Below are 25,233 nucleotides of genomic sequence, written 5' to 3'. Positions count from 1 at the left end.
AGTAGAACTTTTGCCCCAGCCTTCCTGAGAAAGAATGTGAAGATTTCTTTTTTGTCTAATTAATAACCTTTATCTTCCAGGAAGAGAGATTGAGAATGGAGAGGGAAAGGGGGGACCTACCTACTTGTCTTCCTTGGTGATTGTTAAAATGCGTTTTCAGTTTCTACTTGGGAATTTTTTTTCTCGTTTTAGTTTCATGTGCCTTATATTCCTAGAAAATTTTCTATACTTCTACTTTAAAATATTAAATTAATCTTTTCTGTAGGAGCAGACTCATGGTTTATCAAAGTATCAGGCCAGAAGTGTTTTACAATATTTAATAATTGTTTCCCACCCATTTTGACTTGTCTTTGATCTGTTAGTAGCTTTAAACATAGTTAATCACTTCATTCTTGTTACATTTTTTCCACTTCCTTTCTACATCACATTCTCTTGGTTCTCTTCTTATCTCCTTAGTTGCTCTTTCTGTTTCTTTTGCTATTTCTTCTTGTTCTTCCTGACCTTTAATACTGAGTACCCCAGACCTCAGTCCTTAATCATTTTTCCTATCTTCACTTTTTCCAAAAATACCCAGTCTTGTGGCTGTAAATACTGTCTGTATGTTCATGATTCCTAAACTTATATCCTCATTGCAGACTCCTAAACTCTATAGACTCATTTTTATCCACCTTGATGTTACCACTTGTATATATGATAAATATTTCAGATCAAGTCCAAACCTGAGCTCTCGTTCTTTTCTCCCCAGACCTGTTCTGCCCATAGCCTTCTCCATCTCAGTTGGTCACAACTCTGCCCTTTCTTGCTATTCCAGCTAAAAACTTTGAATCCATCCTTATTTTCATATTTACCTGCTCAGTGGTATACCTGTGTATGTGCTCACACACCGCATCCAATTCATGAGGAAATCCTTTTAGCTCTACCTTGCAAATATATCCAGATTAACATTTCTTACCACTGACTGGATTTAGTTTAAACCAGCTTCATCGCTTACCTGGATGATCTCTAGTTTCCTGACTGGTCTCTTTGCTTCCTTTTTTGTTTCCCTCCAATCTTCTCCATACAGCAGCCAGAGTGATTCCTGAAAAACAAAGTCATATTGTGTCTCTTCCCTGCTTCAGTGGTTCTCCATTTCACTTAGAGTAAAGGTAGAATTTTTGTCATTCGCCTACTAGGCCATAGGCTGTTAATGGTGATGGGGCTCTCCCTTAATTGTCTCATTTCCTCTCCTGCATCTCTTCCCTTTGCATGTTCTTTTTTTTTTTTTTTTTTTAATTTTTAAAAAATGTTTATTTGTATTTCAGAAAGAGAGGGAGAAATGGTACACAAGTGGTGGGAGGGCAGAGAGAGAGGGAGACACAGAATCTGAAGCAGGCTCCAGGCTGTGAGCTGTTGGCACAGAGCCCGACACGAGGCTGGAACTCATGAGCTATGAGATCATGACCTGAGTGGGGCTGGAACTCATGAACTATGAGATCATGACCTGAGCCAAAGTCGGACACTTAACTGACTGACCTACCCAGGGGCCCCTCTTTTGCTTGTTCTGTTTCAGCCATACTGGCCTCCTTGGTATTCCCTTAACACACCAGGGCTGTTGCATTGGTGTGATATTATGTCCATAACATCCTTGTCTGTGTGGTTCACTTTTTCAGGCTTTGCTCAAATGTCACTTTCTCAGTGAGGACTATCTTGACCACCTTATTTAAAATTGTAGTTGTCCCTGCCCCCTGCTCTGCCCCTCACGTCTGTTTTACCTTTTGTTTTTTTAATAGCACTTAGCACTTTACAGAATAGTATTTAAATGACTTATTTATTATGTTTGTTGTTTATTGACTGTCTTCCTCTTCCAGTGTAAGAGCTAGGAGAGCAGGGATCTTTGTTTATTTCATCTGCATATCTCAAGCAATTGATACTTGGTCTTGTTTGTTGTTAGAGAAAAGGAAGGGAAATCTCAAGTTTCTTCATTTGTCTGAATTTTTCTAGTAGTGGTTTTTAAAAAGTTGTTCAAAAAATTCCCCCCAACTTTAGTATAACTATTTTGGTTCTTCTCTTTGGATGTTTAAGGATTCTATTTGATTATAAGTTGAATGTAGTGATGGAATCATGGTAGTATAATTTTGTGGTGGTGTTACAGTGAATTCCTCCTTAGCTCCTTTGAGGTTTCTTTCAAGGCTTGTTTTAGAAATCCTATATTAGTGTATATTCTAGAGTGTTATATTACAAGAATTTCCCATTTCTCTCAACTTTAAAAGAAGTCATAGGTCTACAAATGGTTAGGTAAGGTGTATAGGCTCATTCTTGTATGTGGAAAGAACTGACTTTTTCAAAACTTCTTTCATTGTAAGTCCAGTTTTGATGTTTAAGCAATTATTTGTGTATTCTCTTTTATTTTCTCTAAAGACTTTTATAGTGACATCTATATGAGGCTGTAGAGGCAGATTGGAATAACTAAAAACTGAAGCAAGAGGGAACTGGAGAATCACACATAAATACATGTACACCGAGATGCAGGCTTAACCGTCATGAGTGGCCTTGGGCTTCAGATTATGTAATTGTTCTTAATGTTCTGATTGTTTTAATGCTGCATCTATGCATCCAATAAACAAATGTTTACTTGGTAACTAAATAAACTAAATGGACCGTAGTTTCTGCTCAGGGTCTCTTAGTTTGGGCGACAAGACCAATAGTTGGATTTATCATATTGAGTGCCAGGTGCTCTATTTGATGTGAGTATGGGGTGCTTTGTGGAGGTGGTGGTGTTGAGGTGCTCCTTCCACTGAGGAGAAGGTACTTCAGTGTCACAAGTTTACTAGCCTGAAGTTCATGGTATGACCAGTGTCTTTAAAACCCTGAGCCTGTTTATTAGGCTCTTAAATTTGTATTCTTCTGGATCCTGTTTACAGATCTTGTAAAATTGCAGGGTTTTAATGGAGATGAAATACTACTCTAAACACAGCCACTCTACTTTCATTTCATTCATTAACTTTCATTTAACAGTTCTGACATTCAACAGTTTGCTAAAGTTTCTTCCAATTCAGGATTCTGTGATTCTGGGATTGTAGCTCATTTCCTGTTAATGTTTTTTTCTCTTTTTTAGTTCATATTACTATTCTGTATTCTTCTCTTAATATAACAAATGGTATATCATACATGCAGGCGCCATGCAAATTATAAAACACAGGGAAAATATATGGTGAAATTATTTTCATTATGGACTAAAGCAGATTTTTTGTTGTTGTTGTTGTTGTTAATGGAGAAGCCTGGAAATTTATAGGTGTGATTTGGTTAGCAGCCTACGACATGTCCCCGATAGAACCCTGAAAGACCCTTTATGTAGTTATTTACCTGCTCTGATTTACAGGATATCCTGTGGCTTAAGTACCATTTCCAGTTCCTGAAAAGAACAGCCATGAAAGGGGGAATATGGTCTCTGATTATACTTTTTGACATTTTTTGTCTGGGCTTGGCCCTAGGAGTCCCTACAGTCTTGCTCCTTTCTCTCACTGTGAGTCTGCAGATAGGCCCATCTTATCTGAAATACTTGGTCATCCTGACAGTATTATCAGTTACAATGTTCTTTCCTCATAGAGACCTACTCTCCCCCTGTTATGTACCACGATGTTTACAGTGCTCTCTTCTCCCTAAAGGTATTGACCCTGACATGCCACTGATATGATAAGCATTGCAGTTTAACTGCTCTTGTTGAACATTTGATTTTAATTCTTTAAACAGTGATGGAAACTAGTTTATTTTCCTATCATGTCAAAACCTACTACGTAGTGATAAGATTCTTGGGAATGGACCGACTTGTAGAAAGTCAATTAAAAAAAATTTTTTTTGAGGTATACCTTCCTAAGTTTATTGTGATTTCAAGACAAATACCTTTTTCTTCAGCTTTTATTTTTCTGGGCTCAGTTGAAAGCAACGTTATGTAGTAGTCTCTAAGTTTGTAGTTTTTTCCCTTAACCCTCTGTTTTTTCAGATTAAAGTGACCTTACCCCCTTTAGATGACTAATACCTTCATTCTACCTTTACACCCTGGACTGTGAAAACTGGAAGGGACTATTAACCGGTCATCTGTCACTGTTGACGTATGGATCCCAGCACAATAGAAGGACCATGTCTTCTTCCACCACCTTCTTTTATGGCACAGTAGAATGATATTAACTCCCACTGTAATTATAGTAGCATTTCAGCTGCTTGCATATACTAACTGCCTGGACAAGAAATTCAGGCTGTTGCAGGAGGATGAAATGGAAACAGCTTTCTAACATAGTACTGATTTTTTATGAGGAAAAAAAAAAAAGATTTCCTATCTGGTAAAAATAAAACATTATCAGTATTTCCTTTGAATGTTTGCTATGGGCTGTGAGAAAAAAATAACTTTATTTAGAGTTATTTCTATAGAGATCCATGATACCCCTGTTAAGGAGAGAACCTGGAGCCCTAGGAACAGATGCTTCTGTACTTACTCCCTTCTCCCATCTACACTTCTCTATGCAGAATGGTGATTTGGATAATATTTTAAGAGTGCTACCCTTTTCTTAGTGATAGACTTGGACTCATAGGGTTATTGACACTTGAGTAATAACTTGAGTGTATGCTATTCATTCGCCTGAACCATACTGTTTGCATCTCCACCATGAGCTCTGGTTTGGTTGCTTCTTTAATTATGCTCCTTTCTGGCCTGAATGGTTTTATTTTGGATATTGTGTTATCGGCAGGAGAGAACATGAGGGGAGAAGGGTATGTGTTCCTTTAACTACTTTTGTTTTTTGTTTGTATGTTTATTTTTGGGGGGGGGAGGGGCAGAGAAGGGGACAGAGGATCCGAATTAGGCTCAGTGCTGACAGCAGTGATCCTGAGCCCTATGTGGGACTCAAACTCATGAACCACGAGATCATGACCTGAACCAAAGTCGGATGCTTAGCCGACTGAGCCACCCAGATGCCACAACTACTTTTTTTTAGATTTACTTTTTTTCATGAGGAAATGGTAGAATAATGTTTACAGTCTTTAAAAAAATAAATATAATGGAGTTCACTCAGAAAGATATGTGTGTGGACAAAAGATAAAATCATTTTTTTCCTGGGGTTCCTGGGTGGCCCAGTCAGTAAGACATCTGACTTTTTAAAAAAAATTTTTTTAAGCTTTATTTATTTTTGAGAGAGAGAGAGAGACAGCGCGTGCGCATGAGTGGGGGAGGAGCAGAGAAAGGGAGACACAGAATCCGAAGCAAGCTCCAGGCTTCGAGCTGTCACCACAGAGCCCGATGCTGGGCTCGAACTCACGAACCGTGAGGTCATGCCCTGAGCCAAAGTCGGACACCCAACCCACTGAGCCACTCAGGCACCCCAGACATCTGACTCTTGATCTTAGCTCAGGTCTTGATATCAGGGTCATGAGTTAAAGCCATGTGTTAGCATTTGCGTTAGGTATGAAGGCTACTTAAAAAACAAATTAAAAAAAAATTTTCCCTAAAATGTTAAGCTGAACAAAAATTTTACAAAAAACCACCACTATCTTCCCCGATACTTATGATCTTTTAGAAAGTACGTAGAGGAGACGTTTGAAAAGGATGAATGACTTAACAATATAAATTTTGGTGAGGGTTTTCATCGCTTATAGGTTTTTCTTTTTTTCTCTGTGTTGAAAGCATGAATGAGGACCTGGGGGAAATCTTGCTTGGGAGAAGATAATCAAATCTAGGTTCTAATTTTCCTTTGAATGCTTATTCCAGGATAATTGATTGTTAAGATCCGGAGGTAATAATAAAGATGATCCAGTCTATTCCTCTCTTTGGATGGATGAGAGAACTGTGGTTTGGAGAGATTAAATTATGTTCTCAGGGACTCATATTAGTTGCTAGAGAGTTAGACTAAACTCTTGATTTCTATTTCTAGTCTGTGTTTTTTACAATACTCTTACCCATTACAGGACTGAATTTCTCATGGGTTTTGCCAGGTTTGCTCAGTAGACCAATCTGAGCAAATAGGAGCAGTTATAACGTTTCTAACCTAATATTGGGCAAGAAAGACCTTTTAATTTCATTGAGACTTCTCAAAAATAAAGACTTAGTCATTTTTAAAAGGTGACTTAATATTGATATGCAATAAACATGCATTCAGAGCCTTAATACTTCTTTGTACTGATTGCAGAGTTGGCTCTGTTTGTTCTTAGAAGAATCACACAGAACTGACCTTGACGACCTTGGAAAACCAAGTGGATTTTCAAATAATATCTTACCATGTAGTATAGCACTGTGGCCTAGACTGAAGTAATGAAGTTAGGAAAAGTGTGTTTGACATACAATTTTTGGAAACTGGCAAGAGTATTGAAGTGTTTGCAATTTGGACTTGCTATTTTATTTGCTGTTTTAACTTTTTTGCTTCTTTTTCAAACCACTTCAAATTCATGTGGGAAGTACGTGATTAATCTAATTACTGCTTCCTTCCCTTTTGGGCCCATAAAATGAAAATCAAAAGAGATTGTGTATTTTCTTTTACATACATAATTATAGCTGGTATTTATTCAATACCCAAATGAGTGTCCTGCACTGTGCTGAAATTTTTATATGTATTTTAAAATTTATCATATAGCTCTATGGAAGAGAATGTCATCTGTATTTTGCAGATGAAATAGAAGCACAAAGAACTTGTTTGATGTTACATAGGCAGTAAGTAAAATATTGTATTCAAACACTGGCTCTTTAAAAAAAGAAAAAATCCATCCCATTGCCCTCAACATGAAGGTGTTAAAGAGACCCAATTCTAAAGGACCCAGAATTTACTGAACAAAGGGGTGGCTATCCACAATACAAAATGATTTAGTGAGAGATTTATTTTAAAAAGGAGATTTCCAGGGTGTGTACTCTCTGTGTTCTCTGGTCAAAAATGCAGAGGGAGCCGTCTCATCCTACAGCCATCTCTAGTTTTGGTCATCTAGCTTTGCCACTTATTGAGACAGGGCTGCCCTTGGGTCAGTGGACTATCCCTGATCCAGCCATTGTCCTTTCTTTGCAAAGAATAAATAGTGAAGCTTTGCCCGCAGTAGATAAAGCTCTTGAGCTGAAAGAGGAAGTTGGTTGGGGATGTTAGGTGCCATGATGGGTATATAGGCAACTCCTCTCAGTATCTAAATGGTTATTTAATGTATATGCAACCTTTAAGAATGTATCTATTATATAAAACAAGGAATATAGATGTTAGTTTCAAAATCTGTACATTATAGTTTATTTTATCTTGGTTAATTCTTTAGAAGGTAGTTATTACTTAGAGTTGCAAATCCATCTTTGTTTAAATATTTAATCTTTAATATTTATGTGCCTATTAGTGATCTTGAATATCCTGTTGTTACATTTTAGATTGCATCATCATGTGACCCAGTCTTAGATTATTAATTCCATTTTGAGGATATTGCCATGGTTCAAGTGGAAGTTAGGTTTTTTTTTTTTTTTTCGTGTCTGTGTGTGTATGTGTTTAGGATTTCAAATGGATGGCTACAATTCTTCATCACACTTGTTTCTCTCAAATAATTTTCTTTTATAAAGAAAATATAGTGCTCATATTAGTCATACTATTTAGTTATTTTTTATGGATCATTTTATAAAAATAGTGGTTTATAAAGGTTATTGCTACATCAGGGGTGTGCAATTATCTGGGTAGGGAGAGTTCTATTTTTGTGCTTCTCATAGAGCTTTATTTAATTCACAGCTGAAAGTGATAACCATGTGATTAGAAATGTCTCAGTGTTAATACTTGCTGCTAGATTTTTTCCTATTCTAATTTTATGTTTTTAGTTAACCGTTTTCTAAGTTGATCATAAAACACTGTGATGCAGGAATAGATAAAATAATGAAGGTGTTATTAAAAGTCAAGTGACTTTTTTTTCTAAATTATGGGCGTATTCAGCTTGTTAGGGTAGAGTCAACCAGAACTAAGTCCTAAAGATTATTTTCTTATATGTATTTTGTATATGAGAAAGGATTTTCATTCATGTTTTTGTATTTAATATTCATAATAAGGAGTCAGTAAGCTTTTCCTCTAAAATGCCAGATAATAGTAAATATTTCAAGGCTTTGTGGGCCATATGGTCTCTCTTCCTAAACTACTCAACTCTTCCATTCCATTATAGCATGGAAGCTGCCATAGACAATATGGCATGAGCTTGGCTGTGTTTCCAAAACACTTTATTTGTAGGTGCTGAATTTTAATTTAATATAATTTTCTTGTGTCATTAAATATTATTCTTTTGTTTTTTCCAATCACTAAATAATCTAAAGACCATTTTTAGCTCATGGGCATAAAAAAAGGTTATGGGGGTGCCTGGGTAGCTCAATCAGTTAAACTCTGGATTTTGGCTCAGGTCATGATTTCAGCTCATGAGTTCAAGCCCCACATCAGGCTCTGTGCTGACAGTGTGGAGCCTACCTGGGATTCATTTTTTCTCTCTCTCTCTGCCTCCCTCCCTCTCCCTCTCTTTTTCTCTCCCTCTCCCTCTCTCTAAAATAAATAAACTTTAAAAGTTTAAAGAAACAAAACAAAACAAAAACAGGTTATGATCTAGACTTGCCTGGAAGGCTGTGGTTTGCTGAACTTTGTTTATAATAATCCTGTGAAACTTTGCTGATGGCCTTCTGTTTTTTCCCCTTTCTTTTAACATTATTTTATGTTTTGCTTAATTTGGTACTTAATCATGCTTTTGTTGTTAATATGTATGTAACATTTAAGTTTTAACAGTTAAAAATTTTTTTTTTTTAATTTTTTTTTTTTTCAACGTTTATTTATTTTTGGGACAGAGAGAGACAGAGCATGAATGGGGGAGGGGCAGAGAGAGAGGGAGACACAGAATCGGAAACAGGCTCCAGGCTCTGAGCCATCAGCCCAGAGCCCGACGTGGGGCTCGAACTCACGGACCGCGAGATCGTGACCTGGCTGAAGTCGGACGCTTAACCGACTGCGCCACCCAGGCGCCCCAACAGTTAAAATTTTTTTAATGATTTTTATTAAGTTTTAAGCTATGGAGGGTATGGTCTATAATATTGGCCTTTTTAACACCTTGCACATTTATAAAAGTTATATAGGTTCAATAGGTATTTGGGAGAGATGAAAAGGAATAATATCTGTTGTCCAATATTTGAAGGAATGTTGTGTAGATTGTTTCATTTCACTCATCCATTCATTTATTAAACATACATTCCAGGATGGTTCTCTTTCATTACAGAGTAGAAGTAATAGGGAGGAAAAACTCACCTCAGAATGTGGGGATAAGAGAAAGGAGAGAAAGAAGCTCTTATCATGTTCTTTGTGTCATGGTATATACTGTGGTCAGTGGTATAGACAGTCCCTCATTTAACCTTTACAAATCATTTAGGTATGTATTTCTTTACTCATTTTGTAGATGAAGAAACTTAGACAAAATATCTTCAGCTTAGAGAAGTGAATGATGGAGTAGGATTTGAACTGAGATGATGATATTTCTGTATACTTTTTATACTAAGGAATATTCAATTAACTAGTCTGCCTTACACATTAGCTTCTTAGATGTTACAACAAGTTTTTTTGTTTGTTTGTTTTTTGGGGTTTTTTTGCTATGACTACAAGTTTTCACACATATCTTAGATGACCAAGAACAAAGACTTTTTTTTTAAAGAAATGGTGAAATGTTGAAGAACTCTAAGCTAAAGTTTCAGATTCTTTGACTATATGATTACAAAGGGCTTTACTTTTATTTATTTATTAAAAAAATTTTTTTAATGTTCACTTATTTTTGAGAGAGAGAGAGAGAGAGAGAGAGCGAGAGAGAGAGATTGCTTGCACACACGCGATAAAAAGGAGCAAAGAGAGAGGGAGACACAGAATCCAAAGTAGGTTCTAGGCTCTGAGCTGTCAGCACAGAGCCCGACATGGGGTTTGAACCCACAAACCATGAGATCATGACCTGAACCGAAGTCACACACTCAACTGACTGAGCCACCCAGGTGCCCCAAGGCTTTGCTTTTAAATGACATTTTGTCTTTTGTGTTTGTACTTCTCTTTAAAACTGTTGTTTTACAAAAGCAATTTAGAATTGTACAATGAAATACGATTGAGGAATATACATAAAGTTTCTGTCAAACTGTATGTTTAGCAGAAATCAGTGATTAAATCAAATCTTGACCTGGTCATTTCAACTAATTTGCTTGAAAGAAATTGAAGATGGGGCTCTAGGGTGGCTCAGTGGGTCAAGCATCTGGCTTGGGCTCAGGTCATGATCTTGCGGTTTGTAGGTTGAGCCCTGCGTTGGGTTGTGTACTGACAGCTCAGAGCCTGGAGCCTGCTTCAGATCTGTGTCTCCCTCTCTCTCTCTATCCCTCTCCCCCTTGCTCTCTCTCTCTCAAAAATAAATAAATATTTTAAGAAATTGAAAAACCCAGAAATTGGAGATTGAGTAAAGGTAGGTTAAACAAAGGTAAAAAAGTAAATGAAGAACATTTTTGATAGAGTAAACAATTGTGGGGTTTCTTTCTTGACTCAACAAGCATTTTGAGTGTCTATACTGCTATGGGGAGCTCAGATGAGTAAGAGAAATGGACAGTGATAGAGACATGAGGTGTTGTGGGAGCATAGGAGGGATGTGTAATCAAGCTGGAGTGGATGGAGGAAGAGATTCCAAGAGGCCCCACCTCCTGAGAAGATGATGTCTGATTTTTTCCTTTTCTCCCTTTACTGGCTTTAAAATAATTGAAATGTGCATAGTTATTGCAAATTCTAAACAGTCCAGAAGTATAAGTGGTAAAAAGAGTAAATCCTATTTACGCTTTCTGCTCTCCAATCCTTAGTTTTCAAAGTTACAGTTAAGAGATTGGTAAATATGCTTCCATATTTTTGCCTATGCATAAACCAAGAGATTTTTTTTCCTTCACAAAATTGGGTTCACACTATATATAATTTTGTAAGTTGCTTTTTCCCATATGTAATAGTCTAGCATGTATATGTTTCTATCTCAGTAGATAGAGATCAATCAATCTCATTTAAAAACTTGCTGCCTCACACAATGGGATGGATGTACCATCATTTGTTTACATTATTTCCTATTGTTGGACATGTAGGTTTTCAACTTGTTACAAACAATGAATATCTTTGTGCAGTTATGTTTGTTTTCTTTTATGCATTAAATTTTACATGATAAGTAGCATATATAGGCAGGTGAAGGGAGTTAAGGTTAATGTGAGGAGAAAATGTTTTCTAGGAGAAGGGAACAATATATAATGTGAAAACACTGCTGAAGAAAATGACACTTTTAGTTAGGGGAGAAGCATTTCTGTTTCTCTGCTGTGGAAGTACAGTACCTCTTGTTTTCTTGAACTTTAAACTGTTATGCTAGAGTATTTTATTTTGTGGAATAGGCATCTTTTTACTGAATAATTTATAGTTGTATACAATTTTCTTATTTTGGAGATTAAAAACTATTTTCCAGTAAATGTTACCAGATGGAGAAGTAGAATCACAAGCTGATAAAAATGGTTATTTTGGGGGCAGGGGGCATCTGGGTAGCTTAGTCGGTTAAGTGTCCGAATTATTCAGCTCAGGTCATGATCTCACAATTCATGAGTTTGAGCCCTGCTTCGGGCTCTGTGCTGACAGCTCAGAGCCTGGAGCCTGCTTCGGATTCTGTGTCTTCCTCCCTACCCCTTCTCTACTTGTGCTCTGTCTCTGTCTCTCTCTCTCAAAAATAAATAAATACTAAAAAAAAATGATTATTTGGATGTTACACAGAGTTTAAGTGAGTAGTTCTGGAAATAGAACTTTTATCTTAGCTATCTTTTTCTTAGTCCTGGTGTCTAATTGAGAATTTCTTACGTAGAGTTCGAAATAACTTTCTTGGTGGTTAGTCCCCCACCGCTGTCCATTTGAAATACATTTAGGTTAATCCATAAAATAACTGCTGGGAAGTTGCTAGTTTTTCAAGTAGGTATCTGACAATGTGATAGATGGCTTAAAGTAGATGACTTGTGTTTTGTTATATCTTAAGTGTAAATTCTTATTACCCTTCAAAAGTTTTAGTTGCTGTTGTTTTGTTCCAAATTTCCATTTTTGGAAGTTGCTTATAGTGTGTGGTATCAAGTACTAAGTTCTATAGAAATCAGAAGATTTCTTAAAAATACATTGGAAACAAAATTGTTCATTAAACAAGGCTGACATCTTTCTGAACTATTTATAAAAGTAAAAATTTTTCTTTCCTGGTTGTCAGGGATGCTCTGTTGTGGTTAGATGTGTTTTGTTAAATAGAAATCTGAGTCTTCAAAACACTAAAAATAGAACTACCTTACGACCCAGCAATTGCACCACTAGGCATTATCCGAGGGATACAGGTGTGCTGTTTCGAAGGGACACATGTACCCCATGTTTATAGAAGCACTACCAACAATAGCCAAAGTATGGAAAGAGCCCAAATGTCCATCGATGGATGAATGGATAAAGAAGATGTGGTGTATATATACAATGGAGTATTACTCGGCAATCAAAAAGAACGAAATCTTGCCATTTGCAACTACGTGGATGGAATTGGAGGCTATTGTGTTAAGTGAAATTAGTCAGTCAGAGAAAGACAAAAATCCTATGACTTCACTCATATGAGGACTTTAAGAGACAAAACAAATGACCATAAGGGAAGGGAAACAAAACTAATATAAAAACAGGGAGGGGGACAAAACAGAAGAGACTCATAAATATGGAGAACAAACTGAGGGTTACTGGAGGGGTTGTGGGAGGCGGGGTGGGCTAAATGGGTAAGGGGCACTAAGGAATCTAGTCCTGAAATCATTATTGCACTATATGGTAACTAATTTGGATGTAAATTTTAAAAAATTAAAAATTAAAAAAAAAAAAGAAGTCTGAGTCTTTGTTAAAGCTCAACTTTTAGAATTTCTTCCTCATTAAAAAAAAATCAAAACACATGCTAAATACTTCTAATTAGTGTTATTAATATGAATAATATGAATGCTTTGAGTCAGTCAGCCTAATGTTTTCTCTCATTACCTTAAACAATAATTATATTATCTATTCTATGTTTATGAAATGTTTATACTTCATCCTAAGGTAATTATTATCAATGTGAAGGGTAATTTTTAAGCATTCATATCTTTTGTCATTTAGAGTTATTTTTCAGCAATAAAGTATATATTTAAACAAATGATAGCTTAGGGGGGGAGGGGAAACCTGGAAGGTGGTTGTGGGGAAGGACTGGTGGGAGGTGGGGGGCACTTAAAAAATAATGAACACATGATAACTTACTTCATACTTACTTTTTCTAGGGCTGCTTTGGAAGAAGTAGAAGGAGATGTGGCAGAATTGGAACTAAAACTTGATAAGGTGAATTTTACGTAAAATTTTATTTTAAAGCATTAATCTTGTTTTCTGTAAATAATGATTTGTGCCTTTAATACTAGGTGGTTCATGTTACTTTTATCTCTTTGACGGTAAATGTCATTATTCCAATTTTACACATGAGGAAATTGAGGCTATAGACATAAAATAGCTTGCTGAAAATCTGAGTGCCAGAGCAAGACTTTGACCAGTAGCTGACTGCAAAGCTAACTAGATATCCTTTATATTGTTGGAACTTTGTTTTCTTCTTTTCCATCAAAAAGATTGCATGTATCTTTTTGATGCTTAATGGTTTTCATACATAACCTGACCATTCTTGTTTATAAATGTGGGTTTGGATACATTAAACATAAATAAAATTTAAAATATTGATTCCATTTTTAAAGCTAATGCCATAAATATTTAGTCTATATTTAATAATTGATATTAAATGGTTATATTCTATGTAAGGGTAAAATGTATATTGATTTCTATCTTCTGTATTAATTATTGATAATCTTTTTTGTCTCTACCCAAGCAACATTGCTATATAGCAGGCAGCAATATGAGAATGAGTAAGACATGGCATCTAATTTCAAGTAACCATTGTTTAGTGAAATAATCTCTTAAAATTTATAGAGTTAAATCAGATGCACATACTCGAAATACTTTTTCTGAAAATAACTTCCTACTTGTTTGTTATTGTAAATTGTATTACTACATAAAGCAGTGCTTCTCAAACTTCACTGTGCATAGGGATTACCTGGGGATCTTGTAAAAATACAGATCCTGATTCAGTAAGTCTGGGGTATCTGAGATTCTGTGTTTCTAATGAGATTCCAGGTGATGCCAATGCTGTTGTTGTCCCATGGACCGCACTTTTATAGCAAGGATATAAAACACATACTAGTTAAACTAAAGGTTTTCCAATGTTTTGAAATCATGAAATGTATGTATATAATGTAAACAGTATAGAAACCATATAAAGTAATAGTATTAGTTATGTATTTAAAACCAAAAGTTTAGAAAATGTTTACTAATAGCTTATTTTTGTGTAGTACTCTATAGTTTTCAAAACACTTTGATATGCAGTATATTTATTTTTTTTAATGTTTATTTATTTATTTTTGAGAGAGAGAGCACGAGTGGGAGAGGGGCAGAGAGAGAGAGGGAGACACAGAATCCCAAGCAGGCTCCAGGCTCTGAGCTGTCAGCAGAGCCTGACGTAGGGCTTGAACTCATGAACTGTGAGCCCGAGTCTGATGCTTAACCAGAGCCACCCAGGTGCCCCAATATGTTTTTTGAATTTTACAATAATTCTGTGAGTTAGGTAAGACAAGTGCCACTATTCTTATTTTATAGGTGAGGATACCAAAGCCCAGAAAGTGAAGGGGACTTGCTTCAAATCACAGTTAGAAGAGGCAGAACCAGGGTTAGGATTCATATGTTTTTATTCTTAGTTCACTGCTTTTTTTTTTTTCTTTTAAATTTTTTTTACTTTTTAAAATTTACATCCAAATTAGTTAGCATATAGTGCAACAATGATTTCAGGACTGGATTCCTCAGTGCCCCGTACCCATTTAGCTCATGCCCCCTCCCGCAACCCTTCCAGTAACCCTCAGTTTGTTCTCCATATTTATGAATCTCTTCTGTTTTGTCCCCCTCCCTGTTTTTATATCATTTTTGTTTCCCTTCCCTTATGTTTGTCTCTTAAAGGCCGGCATTTGCACTACTAAGCGTTTATCCACGGGCTACAGGTGTGCTGTTTCGAAGGGACACATGCACCCACATGTTTAGTGCTCTTTTTGTTCAGTGCTCTTTTTGTGCACTACTGTACTTCTGGGTCTGTGTTGGGATAGCCCATGCCACTTGGATATTTATTTTAAGGAACACAAGTGTCTAGGCAAGTGTTTTTTTAAAAAATTACTGTTACAATTCTTGGTGAGGATATTTTCAAAAATTTTATTTTCTCTTTAAAATTATATGTATGGGATTATTATTGTTATTATTATTTTACCCAGAGGTATTACATGTATTTTAAGCACTCAAACAAAGTTTTCAAACCTTTCGGGTAGGCAACAAAAGATGTAGTCTTGATTTTCTGGTAGATTTATGAAAGAGTATATAGAAAGGCAAGGCTTTGTAAAGAATCCCAGAGTAGATTATTTTGGGTATTTATTCTTTTTGGGTAGAACTGTGTGTAAATCATATGAAACATTTGTACGTTTGGGGGTATCCTCAAAATTTAAAGCATCTAAACAGAATCCACTAACAGCATTTTTGTTACTGATTCTGCTTTTATGAGCAGCTCTCTCCTGCCTTTATATCAAATTTGGTTGGGGTTGAGACACTGGTAGAACCTTAAAACAAAAAGATTCAAATTTAAAACAAGTTATCAAAGTATTGGCAATTAGTACTAAGGTCTCTAAGCCCTTTCTAGAGTATTCATTACCCAAAGGGCTAATAAGAGCATCATAGAAATTTGACATTTCAAAAACTATTATCTTTCACCTGAATAGACGTTCTATAGTTACTTTTATATTTCTCTAGCTTAAGATCTTGATTTCTTGTAAAACGTACTTCTCCCAAATTCTTAAGCTATTATCTATCATTTTACTTTAGAATTTTGAGGCATTAGCATAGAGAAGAGAACCTGAGAGGAGCAAGAAATGGTGTTATTGAAGGTGGTGGCATTGAACGACTTGTGGAGGGGAGGGGTTGCCCAAGATTAGTTCAGTGATTTCATAACTTTGTGCAGGGCAAGTTCCACCTGTAATATCATTGTAAATCATGCCATCAACAGGTTAAACTAGCTTGATGACTTAGCTTATATTTATTTTATTTGTAATATATGCTACCAATAGTTAATACTCCTTGTGGAAACTAATGCTTCACGAGTGGCATTGTTCTGCTGGGTCCAATTATTTATCCATTTTGCCAGGTATTCTGGCATTGACAGAACTGTGGAGTATCACAGTGGCCATCTAGATGTAATCTCTGTATCTCTTGCATCTTTTTACTGGAATGCTTGCTCCCTTTTTGTTAAGCAGATACTTTTTATTTTTTATTTTATTTAAAAATTTGTTAATGTCTATTTGTTTTTGAGAGAGAGGGAGGGAGGGAGAGAGAGAGAGAGAGAGAGAGAGAGAGAATATGAATGAGCAGGGGAGGGGCAGAGAGAGAGGGAGAAACAGAATCTGAAGCAGCTCCAGGCTCTGAGCTGTCAACAGAACCTGACGCAGGGCTCAAACCCACAGACCACGAGATCATGAGCTGAGCCAAAGTCGGATGCTTAACCGACTGAGCCACCCAGGAACCCCAAACAGATACTTTTTTTTTTTTTTTAATTTTTTTTTCCAACATTTATTTATTTTTGGGACAGAGAGAGACAGAGCATGAACGGGGAGGGGCAGAGAGAGAGGGAGACACAGAATCGGAAACAAGCTCCAGGCTCTGAGCCATCAGCCCAGAGCCCGACGCGAGGCTCGAACTCACGGACCGCGAGATCGTGACCTGGCTGAAGTCGGACGCTTAACCGACTGCGCCACCCAGGCGCCCCAAGCAGATACTTTTTAAATCACAGTTTAAGTACTACCAAACTTAGTTTCTTTTTCTTGTATTGCATTCTTTCTTTCACACATTTCCATTGAAATTATTATAATATTATTGTAGTCTTTGGATTGTAGCATGGTTTAATAGTTAAGAACACAAAGCCTAGAGTAAGGCTGCCTGCGTTTGAATCTGGCTCTACCACTTACTAAGCTATATGACCTTGGGCAAGTTCCTCAACCTTACTAGGCCTCAGTTTCTTCATCTCCAAAGTGGATAAAATTGGAGTATCTGTCTCATAGAGTTATTAGTAAGGTTATATAGGTAAAATGTTTTAATATATGTTAAATGGTTAATATGGTTCTTAGCACATGGTAAATTCTAAATAAATGTTAATGATGGTATCTCTTCAACAAATCATTAGCTTCTTGAAGACAGATTGTCTTTGAAGGATAAAAAAAACCCCTCATTTGATGTGCATTTACTGTGTATCAAGTGCTAAATTTTACTTGTATCTCCAACTGTCACAACAATGTTGCACAGTTAGCATTATACCCAATTTGCACATGAAAAAAAATGAGACTTAGGCTGTTACTTACTCCAGGACAGTCAGCAAATAAGTTGTTTATATTCTCATCATTTGGAAAAGCACCTATGACATACTTATCACTTAGTAAAATCTTCCCTCTTTGTAGACTTAGATTATTCATTTATACCTGTCATCAGTGTCCTCTGCTAAGGCAAAGTATCAAGTCAGTCCTTGTTCCTCAGTGGCTGCAGTGTAAGTATGGTTCAGCAGTATGACAATTCCATAGTCTCTCCAGCTCCTGTGATAGTGACCTCTATTCTAATTCTGATACCTGTTTTCGTGGCCATAGCTATGCCTTACCTTTCAGAGTTCTCATCTCGGAAATCTGGAATGCTGATCTCTTACTTTCTTACTGGAGTCTCCAGTCCTTCCAGTTCTCATTTCACTCCTGCTTCTGTTCTTCAAGCTTAGCCAGCCCTCTTGTCTTTCAGGTTATAAACTTCTGATATTTTAGACCCCTTTTAAACTTACTGCCCTTTCAGTGCATTTGGGGGGGGGGTAATTTTTGGAGATAAAATTCACTTAACATAAAATTCATCTTTTAAAGTGTACCATTCAGTGTTTTCAGTGTATTCACAGTATTGTGCTACCCTCACCAGTGTCTAACTCCAGAGCATTTCCATTACCCTAGAGAGAAATCCTGTGCCTGTTAGCAGTCACTCCCAATTTTCCTCTCCGTACATCCTCTGGCAGCCACTAATCTATATTCTGTCGCTATGGATTTGCGTATTTTTGAACATTTCATATAAGTGGAATCATAATTTGGCCTTTTGTGACTAGCATCTTTTCACTTACTATGTGTTTTTAAGGTTCATCTGCCCAGGTTGTAACCTGTTCCAGTATTTCTTTTTTTTTTTTTTTAATTTTTTTTAATGTTTATTCATTTTTGAGAGACAGAACATGAGCGGGGAAGGGGCAGAGAGAGGGAGACACAGAATCTGAAACAGGCTCTAGGCTCTGAGCTGTCAGCACAGAGCCCGACGTAGGGCTTGAACTCACAAACTGCGAGATCCTGACCTGAGCCAAAGTCGGACACTCAACCGACTGAGCCACCCAGGCGCCCCTCCAATATTTCCTTTTTATGACTGAATACTATGCGTTTGTATGGGTATACCACATTTTGTTTATTCATTCATTATTTGATGGACATTTGGGTTGTTCCCATTTTTTAGCTAATATGAATAATACTGCTATGAACACTTTCAGTCTGTTCTTAATTTTATTCTGTCATTATTTTTCTTCTGGAGGCGTTCATTATCCTTCCATAACACCTACTCTACAGAATTCTTACTATATTAGTCTAACAATTTATATTCTCTGTGTCATATCTGGGCTATAAAGCCCTACAGGAGAAGTTACACAACTATTTCGTGAAACCAACTGGTGGAGCTACACATTCCTGGAATTCTTGATGCAAAGCAAATTTTCCAAGACTCATTCAGGTTATCTTATTATCTTTAACAGCTATTTTACTTCCCTGTTTTCTCAACATTTATCACTGTGTTCTTCTTTCTTAGTAGATGACTTTGACTCTGTCTTGTTTTTGGTGGGAACACATTTATTTCTTGCTCCTAATCTAGAAATTTATTTATTTAAAAAATTTTTTAAAGTCTTCATTCATTTTTGGGAGACAGAGAGAGACACAGTGTGAGCAGGGGAGGGGCAGAGAGAGGGGAATCACAGGATCTGAAGCAGGCTCTAGGCCCTGAGCTGTCAGCACAGAGCCCCAGCGGGGCTCAAACCCACGAACTGTGAGATCATGATCTGAGCCGAAGTCAGACACTTAACCGACTGAGTCACCCAGGTGCCCCTAATCTAGAAATTTAGAATCTGTTCTTCTCTTTTCCCACTTTGCCTCCCATTTGAATGATAAAAGTATTCCTTTTCCTATGTAATTCCAAACTCTTAATTTCTTAGGACTTTGCTTTAGCCACTTTTCTCTTTTTTTTTCCCTCTATCACCTCTTTATTTTAAGTAGAAAGTGTTCAAGTTTCCCTTGAACAAAAACAAACAAAACAAGACACACAAACCAAAAGCAAACAAGAAAACTCTGACAAGGAAACATAAATGTTTATTAATTACCATGTGCCAGTAATGTTCTGAGAGCTTTATGTGCACTATTGTGAGAAACAAGCCCACTGACACATTCAAAGGAGGATGCGGAGACTCGGAGCAAGTGAAGAGAGGCTGTAATCGATGTTCTTGCAAGTGTGTCTGATAGATAGGCACACTTGGGGCAGTTGCAGCAGACAATTTATCTCCTAGGGTACAAGTCCCTCCCCTGATTGCTCTTTGGCTGAGTACTACAGAGGTTACAGCCTTACCCGGAAGTCACCTATGCCCATGTAAGGCAAAAAGTTGTCTGATTGGAACAAATGCACATTCCTTGAGATGACTCAGAGACTTCAGTTCTTTGGTGCATGCTCATTGCAAAGCCTGGAAGAACCAGGAAGTGAAGTGTCTCAGGGTTTGGGACTCCATTGTGTGTGGAGTTGGTACATGTTTCCAATAGGTTGTAAACCTATTGTTAACTAGAAGCATAGTTTTTATTTGGTATTTCTTAAAAAATTTTTTTTTAATGTTTATTTATTTTTGAGAGAGAGAGACAGAGCACGAGCAGGGGAGGGGCAGAGAGAGAGGGAGACATAGAATCCAAAGCAGACTCCAGGCTCTGACCTGTCAGCACAGAGCTTGACATGGGGCTCGAACTCACAAACCTTTGAGATCATGACCTGAGCCGAAGTCAGATGCTTAACTGGCTGAGCCACCCAGGCGTACCTATTTGGTAATTCTGAAAAAGAATCATTTCAGTTACTTCTCACACCATCTTAACTCTTTCATAGTAACCTGATATGGTTTGGTACCATTGTGATCATATCAGACAGAAGAAACTTAAGTTTGCAGAGGTTAAGGTCATTCAGGATCATTTAGATGGTTAATGACAGCAGTAGAATTTGAACCTAAGCTGACTGAACCCAGAACCCTTGTGTTTTTATCCATATTGTTATACTACCAACCTCTCTTTCAGTTTTTATAGAACATTTTAATTTAATTATTTTTTAACTATTTAATTTGTTAAATAAGTATTTAATTTGTTGAATACCACCTGTGTGACACAAAAACTCAAAGGTAGAGAAATAAGTGAGAAATTAGTCCTCCTGTAATCTCTTTCCTAGAGAACACTTGTGTGTCCTTCCAGAAGTTTTCTGACCATATAAAAGATTTTAAGTATTTGTGTTTCTCCTCTCCCCACTCCAACAAAAATATTAACATTGTTCTACATTTTACTTTTGGAAAACATATATCTTGGATTTTGGTTTTTGTTATTAATTATAGAGCTGCCTCATTCTTTTTAAAGGGTGAATTGTATTTCATTAATGGATATATCATAATTTATCCAGTTGCCTACTGATGGATACTTAGATTGTTGCCTGTATTTTACTGTGGCTGCAGTGAATGACTTCACATGAGTGGCATGTAGCTTATGTGAAAATGTATGTGTATAATACTTTTCTAAAAGTGAAATTGCTAGGTTAGAGGGTAATTGTTTAAAATTTTGATAGCTCTTGCCAAACTGCCTTACATGGAAATTGTACCAATTTACATCCCTTCCCCCCAAAATGTGTGAGAGTGCCTGTTTCCCCATACCTACCCACTCTACAATAGCAAATTACCAAACTTTTGATCTTTGCTGTTCTGTAAAAAACAGTATTTTGCAATTTTTTAAAAAATTATGAGTGCGATTGATTTTTTTTTATGAGTATAGGATGTATTTGAATTTTCTGGGAATTATCTGTACATATCTGTCGTCCTTTTTTCTTTTTTCTTTTTTTCTAGTGGCTGGTTTGCTTTTCAAAGATGATTGTATACCCTTTCTTATAGCAGGGAAATTAGTTCCTTGTGATTGTTACTAATATTGTTTTCCCATTTTATTGTTTTTCTTTTGACTAAGTTTATTGTTTTTTTCTTATAGAAATGTTTTATGTTTTTATAGTTGAATTGATGTTTCTGCTATGATTTTTGAGGTTTGCATCTTTCTCAAAAAGACTTGTTACTTTGAGATTATAAAAAATATTACCTCCTGTTTTCTCTTAGTTTTCTCATTTAATGTTTCATGCTTACATCTTTATTCAATCTGAAATTAATTTGAGCATTTGGAATTCAACTTGGTTTTTTGTTTTCTTTGTTCCCCATTAGATGGCTATGTAGGATCCGTATGTCATTTATTGGATCTCTAAGCTCCCCCTCCCCAACCGCCCCCCCCGCCACTGGCTGGAAGTACTGCATATTTGTATCTGTTTCTTGACTCTGTTCTATTCCATTGAACAGTTTGTCTACTCACATCCATTACCAGACTTTTAACTGCTGCATTTCTATAATACATTTTAATAATATATAAGGCTGGGGTGCCTGGGTGACTCAGTTGATTAAGTGTCTCACGGGCTCAGGTCGTGATCTCCCAGTTTGTGAGTTCAGGCCCCACATTGGGCTCTATGATGACAGCTCAGAGCCTGGAGCCTGCCTCAGATCCTGTGTCTCCCTCTCTCTCTGCCCCTCTTGTGTTCTCTTTGTCTCTCAAAAAATGAGTAAACGTTAAAAAAATTAAAAAATATATAAGGCTTATGTCCCCATCTCATTATTCTTTTCGATTTTTTTCCGTCTTCTTGCATGTTAATGTTTACTCCATATGAATTTTAGAATTAGTTTTTCTGGTTTTTAAGACATTATTTTTTGTAATTTTCTTTTTTGTGTGTGTTTGAGAGAGAGACCACGCGCACATTTGCATGAGCAGAGGGAGGAGCAGAAAGAGAGGATAGAGAGAATCCCAAACTGTCAGTGTGGAGTCTGATGCGGGGCTTAATCTCACAAACTGTGAGATCATGACCTGAGCCCAAATCAAGAGTTGGACACTTAACTGACTGAGCCAGCCAGGCATCTCTATTTTTTTTATAATTTTCTATTTGTTTGTTTGTAATTTTCAAACTGTTTAAAAGACTAATTTCTGCCAGCTTTTCTCATAGTGAGTTTTATGAGATGTTGTTTCTATGAGAATGCTCCCTGTGAAGAGAATTCCACATCAAATATTTTTGAGAAATGTTACATATTATACTCTTGTAGGATTCACAGTACGCATGAATATATATCAGAAGCTCTTTAAAGTTCAGCAATAAAGAAATCTGTTTAGCTTTTTAAACCTAGAGTTTGCCAGGGGTGCCTGGGTGGCTTAGTCGGTTGAGCGTCTGACTTCAGCTCAGGTCATGATCTTGCAGTTTGTGGGTTCGAGCCCCGCGTCAGGCTCTGTGCTGACAGCTCGGGCCTGGAGACTGCCTCGGATTCTGTGTCCCCCCCTCTCTCTGTCCTTCTCCTACTCATGATCTGTCTCTCAAAAATAAATAAACGTTAAAAAAAAATTAAAAAAAACCCCTAGAGTTTGCCAGATTTGTTTTATCACAGAATCCTTATTTTAGTATAGGATGTTCTTGTGGGTATTCTGTAGAATTTATATGCATATATTGAGCTATCATTTTGTCGTCTTCATCTATAGTTCATAATTTACTGTAACCTGACTAACAGCCCCCCAGTCAGTTTCTCTTAAAATATTCTTGCCGGGGATGCTGGTGACTTTGCCACCAAACTCAATAGACGTTTTTTAAGTCTTTTTAAAACTTGACTTTTATGAGTTTTCAAACCATTCATCATCCATCTTTTGATACATTGTTCTTTTTTCTACTTTGGTGAAATTATTCTCTTGCTTTTTCTCCTACTTTCCCTCTTCCTCTTTAGTCTCCTTTGTGTAATTTTCACTCTGCATCTGTCCTCTGATCTCTCTCTAGGACATAACACTGTAGCACTGATACTGTATATTTTTTGATGCCTTCTGTATCTGTGTCTACAGTCTTTTTTGAGTTGCAAATATCTGTGTTCATTTGTGTTTGATCAGCTTTCCACTTGGCTTATCTCACAGGCTCAACATAGTGAAAACAAGTTTTTTGCTGGCCAGTTTAATGTGTGAATTAGTAGTCCGTGGCAGGCCAAGCTCAGGCTGAATTTCAGCTCCAACTTTCCCCTTGGTGGGACACAGTCATCTGCATAAGTGTACCAGAGTACTTGACTGTAGTTCTTGAATTTGTCTCCCCTTTTCTCTCCCTGCTTACTGCCTTAATTTAGACGCTCATGGTTTTTGGTCCAATCTCCTTATCTTTATTACTTCTTTCCATGTTTTTATTTTTTCTCCTTTTATTTTTTTTTTATTTTTATTTAAAAAAATTTTTTTTCAACGTTTATTTATTTTTTTGGAGGCAGAGAGAGACAGAGCATGAACAGGGAAGAGGCAGAGAAAGAGGGAGACACAGAATCGGAAACAGGCTCCAGGCTCTGAGCCATCAGCCCAGAGCCTGATGCGGGGCTCGAACTCCCGGACCGTGAGATCGTGACCTGGCTGAAGTCAGACGCTTAACTAACTGCGCCACCCAGGCGCCCCATTTTTTCTCCTTTTAGATCATCATTCTAAGATGGAACTCAGGTGAACTCACCAATCATTGTCTTCACTTTTCCTTTCACATAAAATGTGGACATCTTAGCATTGTACACAAGGCTTGTCCTGATCTGGTCCTTGTATATATTTCTAACATCATACTTTTAATGCCACACATTTTCACACTGCACACTGCCTCTGTCCTGCCCACTGAGCTTCTGGGCCTTAGCACATGTTCTTCCTAGAGTAGTGTCTTCCCATTACTTTTGTCTGATTGGCTAATTCCTGTTGGTCTTCAGGGCTTTTCTCAAGTGTTACCTTTTCCAGGAATCCTTCCCTTATTTAAGCCCATAGTTCTGGTTAGATGTTCTTCCTTTGTTCCATCGTGCTTGGTTTTGTCATGCATAGCAGTCGTGTTTTTGCTGTAGGGAATGTATCTGCTTGTCTGTTGGTTAGAATTAGAGCTTCTGAGAGAGAGATTATGTTTTTTAAAAAAATTTTTAACTTAATTTATTTTTTAAATTTACATGCAAGTTAGTTAGCATATAGTGCAACAGGGACTTAATGCCCCTTACCCATTTAGCCCATCCCCCCTCCCACAACCCCTCCACTAACCCTCTGTTCTCCATTTTTAAGAGTCTCATGTTTTGTCCTTCTCCCTGTTTTTATATTATTTATGTTTCCCTTCCCTTATGTTCATCTGTTTTGTGAGAGATTATATCTTTAATTTCTGTTCTTCTAGGCCCTAGGGTATAATAGTATTAAAATATACTCCTGAGATCCTTTAGATGTTTTTTAAAGGTTTTTTTTGGGGGGGGGGGGCTCTTCGTGGTGCCCTCCCACCCCTGCATTACCCCCTCAGTATCCTTTCCTTCTCCACTTTAAAAAGAAGAAAAAAAAATATATATGTATATATATATGTATTCACCCAAGATACTGCTTGATTAAAGAAAATGTTCTATGTTTGAATGAAAGGAGAAAAATAAGGAATGGAAAAAAGAAAGGGAGGGAGGAAAGGAATTAAAGAGAAAGAAAGATGAAAGAAAGTCTCAATTTTAACACTAGCACAGTGCCTAGGACAGTAGGCATTGGAGAAATATGGTTGATTAATCAATTCTGACATCTGCTTTGATAGATTGACACTGAAATGCCCAGCATGACTAACTCAACATGTCAGCTTATTCCCCTTTTCTCCAACATACCACAGGTTTTTTTTTTTTTTTTTAATTTAAAATATTTTTTAACATACTGGTTGTTCTGCCTCAAGTTCCCTGTTC

General features: G+C 36.9%; 1 protein-coding gene across 1 annotated transcript in view; it reads left to right on the top strand.

Moving 5' to 3' along the window:
- Positions 1–25,233, top strand: part of ACAP2 (ArfGAP with coiled-coil, ankyrin repeat and PH domains 2) — a 155,315-nt gene that overhangs the window by 43,200 nt on the left and 86,882 nt on the right. The window contains exon 2 of the mRNA XM_047874639.1: positions 13,292–13,349. Within this exon, the coding sequence (XP_047730595.1) occupies positions 13,292–13,349 (58 nt within the window). The remainder of the gene's footprint in view (positions 1–13,291; positions 13,350–25,233) is intronic.

Source organism: Prionailurus viverrinus, chromosome C2 (assembly GCF_022837055.1).
Source record: "Prionailurus viverrinus isolate Anna chromosome C2, UM_Priviv_1.0, whole genome shotgun sequence".
NCBI classification, from domain to species: domain Eukaryota; kingdom Metazoa; phylum Chordata; class Mammalia; order Carnivora; family Felidae; genus Prionailurus; species Prionailurus viverrinus.
The sequence above is the reverse complement of the archived record's forward strand: the minus strand, read 5'-3'. Positions and strand labels throughout refer to the sequence as shown.